The 12532-nt window shown below is 39.5% G+C and overlaps 1 protein-coding gene across 1 annotated transcript in view; it reads left to right on the top strand.

Annotated features, from left to right (window-relative positions):
* DDX46 (DEAD-box helicase 46) overlaps positions 1–10773 on the top strand; it is a 59626-nt gene extending 48853 nt beyond the window's left edge. The window contains exons 21-23 of the mRNA XM_045285133.1: positions 201–345; positions 7771–7844; positions 9039–10773. Coding sequence (XP_045141068.1) covers positions 201–345; positions 7771–7844; positions 9039–9086 — 267 coding nt within the window. The 3' untranslated portion in view covers positions 9087–10773. The remainder of the gene's footprint in view (positions 1–200; positions 346–7770; positions 7845–9038) is intronic.
* Positions 10774–12532: the final 1759 nt, after the last annotated feature.

Below are 12532 nucleotides of genomic sequence, written 5' to 3'. Positions count from 1 at the left end.
TTTATGAAGGTTTATATTAGAATTTACATTCAGTATGTCATGTTTGACCTAGATTAGAATATAAGTAAACTTACTATGTCCATATGTGTTAATTATGCTCTTAATATTGGCCATGTTATGATGCAGCTAAGCAGTTTTTGTCATCAGGCCTGGTTTTTGACCCTGCTATGAATTGATTTCTCCCGCCCTTTGTACCTCAGACTGCCAGGTGGAAGGTGACGTCGAAGGAAGCACTGCAGAGAATCAGCGAATATTCCGAGGCTGCCATCACAATCAGAGGGACATACTTCCCTCCCGGGAAGGAACCCAAGGAAGGGGAGCGGAAAATTTACTTGGCAATTGAAAGTGAGTTCTGTTTCTTCCATTAGCTGGGTTGAGGATGTATCAATGGATATAATACAATCAAAAAGAATGTGAAGCTGTGGCTAGAAATGATTGAAAATAGGAGCACCTATAAGAAAAGAATAATTTGAGATCTTAGAAAACATTATTGGGGGGAAAAAAAGAAAGAAAACGTTATTGTACATACACCAGTGAATAATCTGTATTTGGAGCTTTTTCAATGTTTGACAAATTGAGTCCAACTTGAAAATCACTAAAAGTAATCACCTTTTGGAAGACTGGCCCTTTATTCCTCTGGTAGGTGGAAGATTCTGGCTAGAGTATAAATTAGAAATTAAATCAATTATATTATTTCCCTTATAATAGATGTTATTATCTAAGCAAAAACTGCCTCTGAAATGATGTCCTTAACTGTTCTTGCAGACTTACATGTATATAAAAGGAGCAGATGATACCATAACTAAAAAGATGTGAGAAATTAATTATAGAGAGTGGCTTGGTTTTCAACCTTTTTTATAGATTCATCTTAATGAATTTATTATTTTCACTTCAGTGACAGTTTCCATCTGGATTTTTCTGATGTTATTCCATTGTTGTAGAACTGCTTGCCTCATTTCAATCTATTTATTACGGACATCTTTGTAATAGACTGTTTTTCATTTCAAATTGTGGTGAAAACATGTAACAACATGTCATCTCAATAATTTGTGCATGTTCAATTCAGTGACATTGATTATATACTTCAGTTTGTGTCCCCATCTCATGATCCTTTTCCAAATAGTTCCACCTCCATGAAAAAACATAATGTCCCCTAAGCAAAACCCCTACCCCATCACTAATGCTCTGTGGTGTCTATGTATCTGTATATTTCATGTAAAGGTGCTCGTGCACTATTAGTCCTCTTATGACTGGCTTATTTTGCTCAGTGTGGTCTTCAAGGTCCATCCATGTTGTGGCATGCACCAGGACTTCCTATCTCTCTGACTGCGTAGTAGTCCACTGCCATCACTTGTCTGTCGGTTTGTCATACTGTGGTGGCTTATGTGCTGCTGTGATGCTGGAAGCCATGCCACTGGGATTTGAAAGAGCAGCAGGCTCTCCCGGAGTGAACAACAGACTAAGAACAGACGGCAAAGGACTCGGCTCGCCGCTTCAGAAAAAGACGCTGCTGAAAGCTTATGCGCCGCTTGGAAACACTGTCACATACTGAAGGCCTTCTGAATGGAATAGAGCATTTTCACATGGTCGGAAGTAGTGCCAGAGGACGGGCCCCTCGGATCTGAGAGCACTCGAAATGTGACCTAGAAGGAGCTGATTTCTCAGAGTGGAGTCATCCAGGGTGAGGTGAGTCAGTTAAACCTGTAGGGAATGGAGCCATCAGGATCTTCATTTCCTGATGTGGTGCTTCTCAAATGGGAAGAAACAGCATGCAAATGCATGCTAATGATCAGAACTTGCAATGTGGGAAGTAGGGATCAAGGCAAATTAGAAGTGACAAAAAAATGAAATGGAACACATAAAGATTGATATCATACGCATTAGATGGAGCTGAAATGGACTGGTATTAACCATTTTGAACCAGAAAATCAGTTCTCAAAAAGGACATTTCAAGATCTATTCTGAAGTACAAGGCTGTCTGTGATAGGAATATATGTATCTGCCTTCAAGAAAATCCAATCAATACAACTGTTATTTGAATTGATGCATCAACCACAAAAGCTAGTGATGAAAAATGCATGGATAATTATTGGCAGTTGGAATGCAAAAGTTGTAAACAAAGGAAAAAGCAGTAGCTGGAAAATAATGACTTGGCAATAGAAATGAAGCTGGAGATAGCATGATAGAATTTTGCAAAACCAAAAACTTGTTCATAATAAATCCCTTTTTTCTACAACAAAAAAGGCAACTGACTGTACACATGGACTTCTCCAGATGGTATACACAGAAATCAAATTGATGTCCTCTGGGAAGAGACAACGGAGAAGTTAAATATCAGCAGCTCAAAGTAGGCCCGGGGTTAGCTGCAACACAGACCATCAATTCATCATGTATAAGTTTAGGATAAGGCTGAAGCAGATGGAAACAAGTCCATGAGAGCCAAAATATAACCTTGAGTCTCTCCCACCTGAATTTCGAGAACATCTCAAGACCAGATTTAATGCATTGTACACTAATGCCAAAAAACCCGATGAACCGCAAGAGAACATCAAGAACTCACTCATGTAAGAGCCCGCAACACAGGGAATCCAGGATAGAAAAACCTTTTCCTCAGGGCCAATAATGAGAGTAGAGATAACAGGAGGATAAGGGGAATGTGGGGGGAGATAGGGGGAATTGACCACAAAGATCAACCTATAACCCCCTCCCAGGAGGATGAACAATAGAAAAGTGGGTGAAGGGTGACAGAGGATGATGTAAGATATGAAAATAATAATCTATAACTTATCAAGGGCTCATGAGGGAGGGCAGGGGGGCAGGGGGAAATGAGGAGCTGATACCAAAGGCTCAAGTAGAAAGAAATGCTTTGAAAATAATGATGGCAACATATGTACAAATGTACTTGACACAATGGATGAATATATGGATTGTGATAAGAGATATAAGAGCCCCCAATAAAAGTATTTAATAATTTTTTAAAAGTCACTCATGAAGAAAGCAAATGTCATTAAAAAGGCAGAAGAAAGAAAGAAAAGATCAAAGTGGATGTCAGAAGAGACTAAAACTTGCTTGTAATCATAGAGTAGCTTAAAGCAAATGGAAGAAAGAATAAAATCAACAAGCTGAATAGAAAATTTTAAAGGACAGCTGTAGAAGACAAAGCCAAATACCATAAAGAAATGTGCAAAGACCGAGTTAGAAACCGCAAGGGAAGAAGACGCTCAACATGTCTCAAGCTGAAAAGAATTCAAGCCTTGAGTTGCAATCTTGAATGATTTGATGGGCAAAATATTGACTGATGCAGGAAGCATCAAGAGAAGATGGAAAAAATGCACGAGTCACTATACCCAAAAGAACTAGTAGACATTCTACCATTTCAGGAGATAGTATATGAGCAAGAACCAGTGGTGCTGATTATAGAAGTTGTCAAGCTTCACTGAAAGCATTAGCCAAAAACAAGACACCAGGAATTGATGGCTTAACAATTGAAATATTTCAACAAGCTGACAAAGCACTGGAAGCTCTCATTCATCTGGAAGAGATCTATATATTTGTGCCTATTCCAAAGAAAGGGGACCTGACCCAAAAGAATTTTCAGATTATAGAACAATATCCCTGATATCACATATAAGTAAAATTTTGCTGAAGATCATTTTAACAACGGTTGCAACAGTATATTGACAAGGAGCTATCAGGACTTGAAGCACTTAGTAATGAAAATCAAGGATTGTAGCCTTCAGTATGAACTACAACTCAATGTAAAGAAAACCAAAACCTTCATATCTGGACCAATAGATAAAATTATGATAAATGGAGAAAAGGTTGAAGTTGTCGAGGATTTATTACTTGGATCCACATTCAATGCTCATGGAAGCAGCAGTCAAGAGATCAAAAAATGTATTGCATTAGGAAAATCTACCACACAAGACCTCTTCAGAGTATTGAAGAGCAAGGATGTTACTTTACGGACTAAGGTGTGCCTGACTCAGCCCTGGTTCTCTGTTGCCTCATGCATGTGACAGTTGGACACTGACTAAGGAAGACTGCAGAGGGATCGATGTATTTGAGCTGTGCTGCTGGGAGGAATACTGAAAGTACCATGGACCACTAAAAGGACAAACCAAGCTGTCTTGGAAGAAGTAATTCTGGGGGGTGTCTTACAGACAAGGCTAGTAAGAGCTCATTTCACATACTTAGGACGTGTTGTCAGGAGAGACAAGTCCCTGGAGAAGGACATCATGCTTGATACAGTGGAGAGGCAGTGAAAAGGAGGAAGGCCTTCAAACAGATGGATTGACACGGTGGCTGCATCCATGGACTCAGGCATAAGCACAATTGTCAGGATGGCACGGGACTGGGCGTGGTTTATTCTGTTGTGCATAAGGTTGCTATGGGTTGGATCCTACTTTATGGCACTTAAAAACAACAGCAGTATTCGTGTGTGTGTGTTACATTTGATTTATCCATATATTAAGCTGATGGACAATTGGTGGGTTCCACCTTTGGTTTGTAAAAAGTACTATAGTGTTATGGACAACTGAGTACAGTATTAAAATAATTCTACATGCTGGCATTCATCGTTTTGATTGATCCCATTGCTGGCATTGGAGTTGTGCCAGAGAAATCTGTTTGCTCGTGCAAACAGATGACCAACCCAGGGCCTCACACCCAAGATATTTATTGCAAATGTACTCAAATGCAACAAAAACATCTTATAACCTCAAAAAAAAAGTGCTGCAGTGATCATTGGTTTACAGGCTTGCAATATACTTTTAAACTATAGACCAGTCAGATTTATTTCATCTATTTAGTCAACTAAATATTTGCTGTCCTCTTGTTTACACTGTTGAAGCTTACTGATATATCATGTAATCCTAGAGTCTGCATAAGTGCTTAAGTGGCCTAGATGGTAGCAAAGGATCTGCTTCCACACCTTGTACAGTCTCATACATGTCTCTTCTAACAAGGAATCTCACCAGATCCCACGTCACCATTCTCTAGCTCTCTCTCTGCTTTGTTTTCCTTTATAATACTCACCACTACATAGACTTACACTGTATCTTAACTTGGTTCCTCACACTAGGGGGGTGCAATGACATTGCCATTTATTGCATTTCCAGTGCCTGGCACATGATGATCACTGGATACATTTCTAAATAATGCATCTGATTAAACTCTAAAGAGTTAGCCGCTTGTCTTCATGACACAAAATACCATTTCAGAGGCATTTCTATTTACTCTCCCTAAAGCAGCATAGAATTCTTTAATTAATTTAAACTTAAGGAACCGCATGTCTAGTGGTTACTGAACTTTATTCCTGAAGAGATCAGTTGAAAGGATGTAGGTACTAAAAGCATTTACGATTTTTCTTGTGATGATTGCTGAGTATATGGTTACTAAAATAAACTACAGATTATTTAGGTATATATTAGTAATTCTTAAAAGGATTTTATTCTCTCCTAACCCAAACAGAATTTAATGATATGATTGAAAGTGAATTTTTTAAAAAAGTCATTTTATTGGGGGCTCATACAATTCTTATCACAATCCATACGTCCATCCATTGTGTCAAGTACATTTGTACATTTGTTGCCATTATAATTCTCAAAACATTTGCTTTCTCCTTGAGCCCTTGGTATCAGCTCCTCATTTTCCCCCCTCCCCCTCTCACTCCCACCCTCCCTCCCTCTCTCACCCTTGATAATTTATAAATTATTATTACTTTGTCATGTCTTACACTGTCCAACATCTCCCTTCACCTACTTTTCTGTTGTCCATCCCCCTGGGGAGGGAGTTATATGTAGATCTTTGTGATTGGTTCCCCTTTTCTCCCCCACCTCCCCCTTACCCTCCTGATATGTCTACTCTCATTATTGGTCCTGAGGAGTTTATCTGTTCTGGATTCCCTGTTTTTCCAGCTCTGGTCTGTACCAGTGTACATGCTCGATCTAGCTGGATTTGTAAGGTAGAATTGGGATCGTGATAGCATTAAAGAACTAGAGGAAAGTACTATACTGCATCCTGACTGGCTCGTCTCCACGCCACACTCCCCCTCATTCACAATGATATGATTTTTTTTTGTTCTTGGATGTCTAGTAATTGATCCCTTTGGCACCTCATGATCACGCAGGCTGGTGTGCTTCTTTCATGCAGGCTTTATTGCTTCTCAGCTAGATGGCCGCTTATTTATCTTTAAGCCTTTAAGACCCCAGACGCTATATCTTTTGATAGCCAGGCACCATCAGCTTTCTTCACCACATTTGCTTATGCACCTGCTTTGTCTTTATCAATCCTGTCAGGAAAGTGAGCATTACCGAATGCCAGGCTATTAAAACAAAGTGTTCTTGCATTTAGGAAGTAGTTGAGTAGAGACCCAATGTTCATCTGCTGCCTTAATACTAAACCTATAAATATATGCACATCTATTTCCCCATCCTCATATATAAATATATTTACATATGTACATGCCTGTATTTAGACCTTTATAAATGCCCCTTGCCTCCTAGTTCTTTCCTCTATTTGCTTTTACTTTCCTCTTGTCCCACTATCATGTTCAGCCGTCATTTGGGTTTCAGTAATTCCTCTCAGTTACATTGCCCTTGATCAATCCCTATAAGGCCTCCTACACCCTCCTTGCCATCAATTTTGGATCACTTGTTCCCTTGTTCCTGGGTTTGTTACCACCCACTTCCTTTCCCCTGCCTTCCCCTCTTCCTTGTCCCCCTGGAACAGTAGGTCCCATTGCTCTCTCCTCCAGATTGTTTATCCTGCCTATCTTGATAGACCTTCAGAGATAATAGTGTGCACAATAACAAGACAGAGCAAGACAAAGAACAAAAGAAAACTAAACCACCACCACCCCCAAAAAAAGAAAAGCCTGTAAATAGTTCAAGGTCTGTTTGTTGACCTATAGGAATGTTTTCCGGTGGAGTCTGATGGAGCGCCAAGCCCTGGCGCCAAAGTCTATTTTTGGTATTCCCTGGGGACTTTGTTGCTCTTCTCCCCTTGCTGTTCTGTTGCACACACTTAGTGTTTCACCTCAGTATGGGGAGAATAACCTCTGACCTACTTTTGTTGACCTCCGGCAAGTGTATAGTCATTTACCATGTGTAGCAAGCAGCTAGGTTTGGCATATATTTAGGGGAGACAACTTGGGAGAAATTGTTCTGTTTCCCACACCTTTTTGCTCTCTTATGAATGATTGTTCTAAACCTGAGGAGTGTGTACCACCTTGGTGTTACTGTTTACCTTAATGGTCTTTTATTTGGTTCTAACTTGAGGGGTTCTGCGTTTTCTTCAGTAGTTGTATCTTAAGTGGACACGCACAAATATTTAAGACCCCAGACACTCACACCAAACCAGCATGGAGTCCATCCTTAAGACTTTCCGAAGTATTTGTGGATTTCAAAAACAGTGTCGAATAAGTATTCAGTGCATCACCCAAGGACATCGTATTTCTCTTTTGTTTGTACTGACTGTCTCATGGACAAGTTGTTATTCATCTTGTCTTTATCCATATCATCATCTCAGAACTGTTAGCACCACATGCAATGTGACCTCAGTGGTGACATTTGAGACTTTACAAGTTATAAGCTGAATGATAAGCAGCCGTGTTCTCAGGTGAGTGGTGATGCACCAGTCACTGAAAGACTGGTTTGCCAGAAAGTACAGGTCCCTGAAGCCTACAGCCTTCACTTTTGGGCTTCCCTTATATGGATAAACCTGCAGTGTTACCCTAAGCTAATCACTTGTTTTCTACTCACTCACCAGGTGCCAATGAGCTGGCTGTGCAGAAAGCAAAGGCAGAAATCACCAGGCTCATAAAAGAAGAGCTGATCCGCCTGGTGAGTAAAGACCTTAGGGATTTGTCTTGTGTGAAGTGTTATGTCGTGCAGAAAATCGCACCCATCGCGAACATACAGCTCGATGAATTTTCACAAAAGGAGCACACTGTTGTATTGATAACCGGATCAAGATAACCTCCTCCCCCCACCCTCATCACTGTTCATCTCCCCCACGTGTCACCACAGTCTCCCGACTAGTGTTGGTTCAGTTTGCCTGCTTTTGAGCTTTGAATAAGTGGCATCACATGCTGTGTCCTCTTGTGAGCCCTGTTCTCTCTACTGGAGGTTAGTTCACAGGAGAGTTAGCCGTGTTGCCGCAAGCAAAAGTGAAAATTCCTTCATTTTCATGGCTGTTTAGCATTTAATTGTGTAACCCTATCACAGTTTGCTGGTCTATTGGACACGGGTTCTTCTACATTTTTCTTTTCTATGAGTAACTGGTACAAACATTCTTTTGGGCCTCTTTGGTACACATTCGTGTGCTTTTCTCTTTGGTATATGCCTTATAATAGCACTGGTGGTTGTAGCGTATGTGTGGTTTAGCTTTAATAAATAGCTAAACAGTTTTCCAAAGTGATTATTACCAGCTTACACTCACCCCAGCTGTGTGTAGCTTGACTTCTTTGGCAACACGTTATTCTGAGGCATTTTAAACTTACGCAAGGACTTAATTTAATGTAGAAAAAGCCACTTTATGGACCACTGTCCAAAAGAGACAGACAGTGTTTTTAGTGGCATTTAATGCTTTTGGATTCTCCACGCGGTGTGTACCAGAGGATGAAGACCCTTTGAAAAGTGTTGACTCTCTCCTTCATCTGAAGAAAATGTTTGTGAAAATCCCCCTACTAGATTATTCTTGTGGAGAAAACAAAGTAAAGAGGGTGCACACAATGAAAAGAAAGAAGAATAATTTTTAAAAGAAGTACTTAAGACTATTTCAGGAAGAAGCGAAAGCCAAAGAGCCTCGTGCCTTTGCATCGGCGGCCACGCCATCTGTCAGTTCAGTCCCAGCACGAAGCGAGTGAGTGGACCAAGAGAAACAATTAAATCAGCAGGCTTCCTGTTGCCTCAGCACCATAGTAGTAACATTTCATTTTAAATATGTAATAGTGGAAGGAAATGATCTTAAGTGTTATCTTAGTTTTGCTCTTCTGACTATCTAATGTAATGAATTGTTTTCTTTTTCTGTTGCAGCAAAATTCATACCAACCAACAAATAAAGGAAGATACAAAGTCTTATAAGTATCTGGGGAAAAGGTTTTACCTGGATTCATCTGTGATACATGTGGCGGTTGTCTACAGTTTACAATATAGTGTAAATTACGATTTTTAAAATTCTGTCTTGCTGGTTTTTTAAATACAAGAAACTTATTTGCTAAAGAAATCTTCATTTAATAAGTACCCAGTTATCTAACTATATTTAAAGCAGGCCTGTTTTCAGAGTGTGAATTTCTTTAATGTAAAACTTAAATATGATGAAATACATTTTTTAAATGGGTAATAGTCCAAACATTTTAAAATATTGAAATATTTGGGCTTTCCATTGATGTTAATAAAGTACACAAGTCACCCAGGAGAAAATGTGCTCATCACCTGAGAAACGGCAACCCTTCAAACAGTCATGTTGTGCCCTCCTCCTGACCTGAAGGCTTACTTGACTCAGAGGAGCAGTATGAACTGGATTTGTCCTGGTAGGATCTGTACAAAATGGGATTTGGAGATTTTGTTTTAGTTTTTGTCATAAATTTGTCAGGAGTAAGTCTACTTTTGGTTTTTATAAACTTAAAGATTTATAGTATGAGTTTTTTGCATTTCTTTACTTGACAAAGAGTTTCAGTAGTTACTAGTCTTAGTAGGTGCCCCCCTGAAACTTCTGACTCTGTGCTTACCTTTTAAAATCTTCCTTACAAGAAAGTGATTTATAGCCTAAAAGTAATAAATACGAGTCCTTTTTACCCGGAAAATACATATGTATGTATGGCGTGTACAAAGACTGTATAACTTTTCGTAAGATTTTTCTTTAGGTTTATTCAGTAGGCTATGAAGTCTCATGCTTCCCAAGTTTTGGACTGAGATTTTAGCTTTCATCAGTGAAATGTAGTTCATCAGGAATCATAAAGGGTAATTGAGCCAGTCACTATATTTCCCAAGTACTCTATTTTAAGTTGTTGTAATCGGATCAGCTGATATTTCTTTGAAGAGTCATAGTGTGTCAGGACTTCGTATTATCACTTCCTGAAGTAGAGATTTCCCAGGAAGTATATGTAGAGTGTATTTCTTAAATTAAGAGACATAAAAGATTTTTTTTTATATTGCCTTCGAGTTTTTAAAAAAGAGAAAATCAAAGCATATTATAGCTGTTACAATTAATCATTTTCTTAATAGTTAATTCAGTGTAGTAAGTGGCAGGCAATGTCCATCATTATTTCTTCAATTTAAAGTGATCCTTTAAAGAGCTAACACATATGAATATTATTTTTGGATTTTTTTTCACACAACTCATGCATTCATTTTTGGTCAGAAAACAGATAAAACCTGTAACAACAGAACCAAATAAACTATTTACTCTAAAATTCCAAGCATCCTGAGCTGCTTTATTTCCCCTAGTTTATTTATATCCTTATTTTCTTCACCTTGAAGTAGTAGCGGTCCCCCATCGATGACACTTGGTGCTTCCTTCAACCCACTGGGTCCCTTAGATTCAGAACTTTGCATCATTTCAGCTTTACCTTTATGCTGTGTATCTTGTGATGAGCCACCGACAGTGTTGCGTTATAACACATTCTGTGTGGGAGCACAGTGTTTTCTTGTCACACTGATTCTTTTTAAACATTTGGATGATGTATAGGCTTTAATTTGTTTTTTAATGCAAAATTAATATTTGCTTATGTTTTCTACATTCCTTATAAATAAAGTAATTCAGTCCTCATTTTCCTGAAGTTATCTTTAGTGAAATATTTTATTTCTCTAGTTTTGTGCACACTGGAAAATTTGTTCTCCAGATCTTTATTTTTAAATTTCATCAACTTTTACTACCCCCCAAAATATGAATAGAGTTCTTTTCCAGTAATGTCTTTTGGTAGAAGCTTCTTTGGTGTTGTTTGTGTTTGACCTAAGACTGCTGTTGGTCAAATACCAGGGTCGGGTGCCAGCTGGGGCTGACTATTCAATTGGACTGTAGAATGAACGTGTCCTGGCTCCGCTCGCCCCAGCTTCTTTTTGAACACTTAGCGACTGCATCTGTGTGCTGCCTGACTCGCTCTGTTGATGTGCACATTGTACCCAACGGATCGCTAGAGTGCACCCGTCACCTGCTGCTCGTCTCAGGCAGAACACTTTTAAGCATAAGGATTTTGTTGAGGAGAACCAGCTCCTAAAATACCTGCCCTTTTTAAGTCCGATTAGGACAGTTGTAGGGTCTGCTTTTAAATGATGCACCAATCAAATAGAATCAAGCTAAGAAGGAAAATCTCGAGTTATAACCTGGCTGTATCTGAACTCTTTTTCACTACAGTGCCTTGGTTTATATTTTGAAACTGTCAGGTGAAATGCTTCAGTGATAGGTTGACATTGTGCGCGTTTAAGGTAGGAGCTAAGAGAAACCTTGCGGTTAAAGCGCTCGGTTTAGTTTTGTAGAAATGGGCTGCTGTGCTTTTTGACCTATATGCCCTGTTCTCACCGCAGACAAAGACCCCATGACTGACCCAGGGTGGCTATCCACTCAGGCTGGAATCTGAAGGTACCAATTCACATTCATAAAAATACAGCTTTTGTGATGGAATATCTACAACATAAAATTTGCTATTTTAACCATTTCTTAAGCGTGTAAGTCACTGACATTAATTACATTCATGATGTTGTACAACCTTCGCCGCCCCTGCCCCCCCCAAACAGAAACTCAGCTCCTTTAAGCAGTGAGCCTCCATCTCCCCTAATCCCAGCCCCCAGTCACCATTTGTAAACTGAGACCTGCGTGCATTGATTTGCCTGCCTACCTAGACATTTCTTGTAAGTGGGATCTTACAATATTTGTCATTTTGTGTATGACTTACTTTATCCCTCATAATGTTTATTTATTTTACATTATGTGCATTAATTTTGTGTCAACTTGGCTAGGCTATGGAAACACTAGTGTTTGGAAATACTAGTGTAGATAGTTATATATGACTAAACCTGCTGACCTTTAAGTAAAGCAAGTTATCCACCCAACATGGGGTAGGGGAGCCTCATCCAATCAATTAAAGGCCTTAACAGCAGAAAGGGAATTTCTGCTAGTGGATATGCTGACTCCAAAGGACATTTTGCCATAAGTCCTCCAGTCTTCACTCTGTCCATCACTGACTACAGAGCTTGGGAGCCAAGACTGCAGGCATATCCCGACCTACAGATGGTCTCAGGAGCCCTGGTAAGCATAGCAGTTACAAGTTGGGCTGCCAACTGCAAGGTCAGCAGTTGGGAATTACCAGCTGTTCCAAGCGACAGAGATAAGGTGGTCTGCCATTGATGCCCTGTCTACAGTCACTTGGTATCAGCTTTGACTCAGGCAGTGAGTCCCCCATCATCACAGGAGCGACTTTAAAAAAAACAACTCCGCAGAACCCTGAGACATCCATGTGTGTTGTGTAAGAACTTCAGTTCTTTGTGGCTGAAGTTGTGTGTGTGTAACATTTTGTTTATCCATCGATCTA

Source organism: Echinops telfairi, unplaced genomic scaffold (genome assembly GCF_000313985.2).
Source record: "Echinops telfairi isolate 266 unplaced genomic scaffold, ASM31398v2 ScPeMD7_7469;HRSCAF=8507_1, whole genome shotgun sequence".
Taxonomy (NCBI): Eukaryota; Metazoa; Chordata; class Mammalia; order Afrosoricida; family Tenrecidae; genus Echinops; species Echinops telfairi.
The sequence above is the reverse complement of the archived record's forward strand: the minus strand, read 5'-3'. Positions and strand labels throughout refer to the sequence as shown.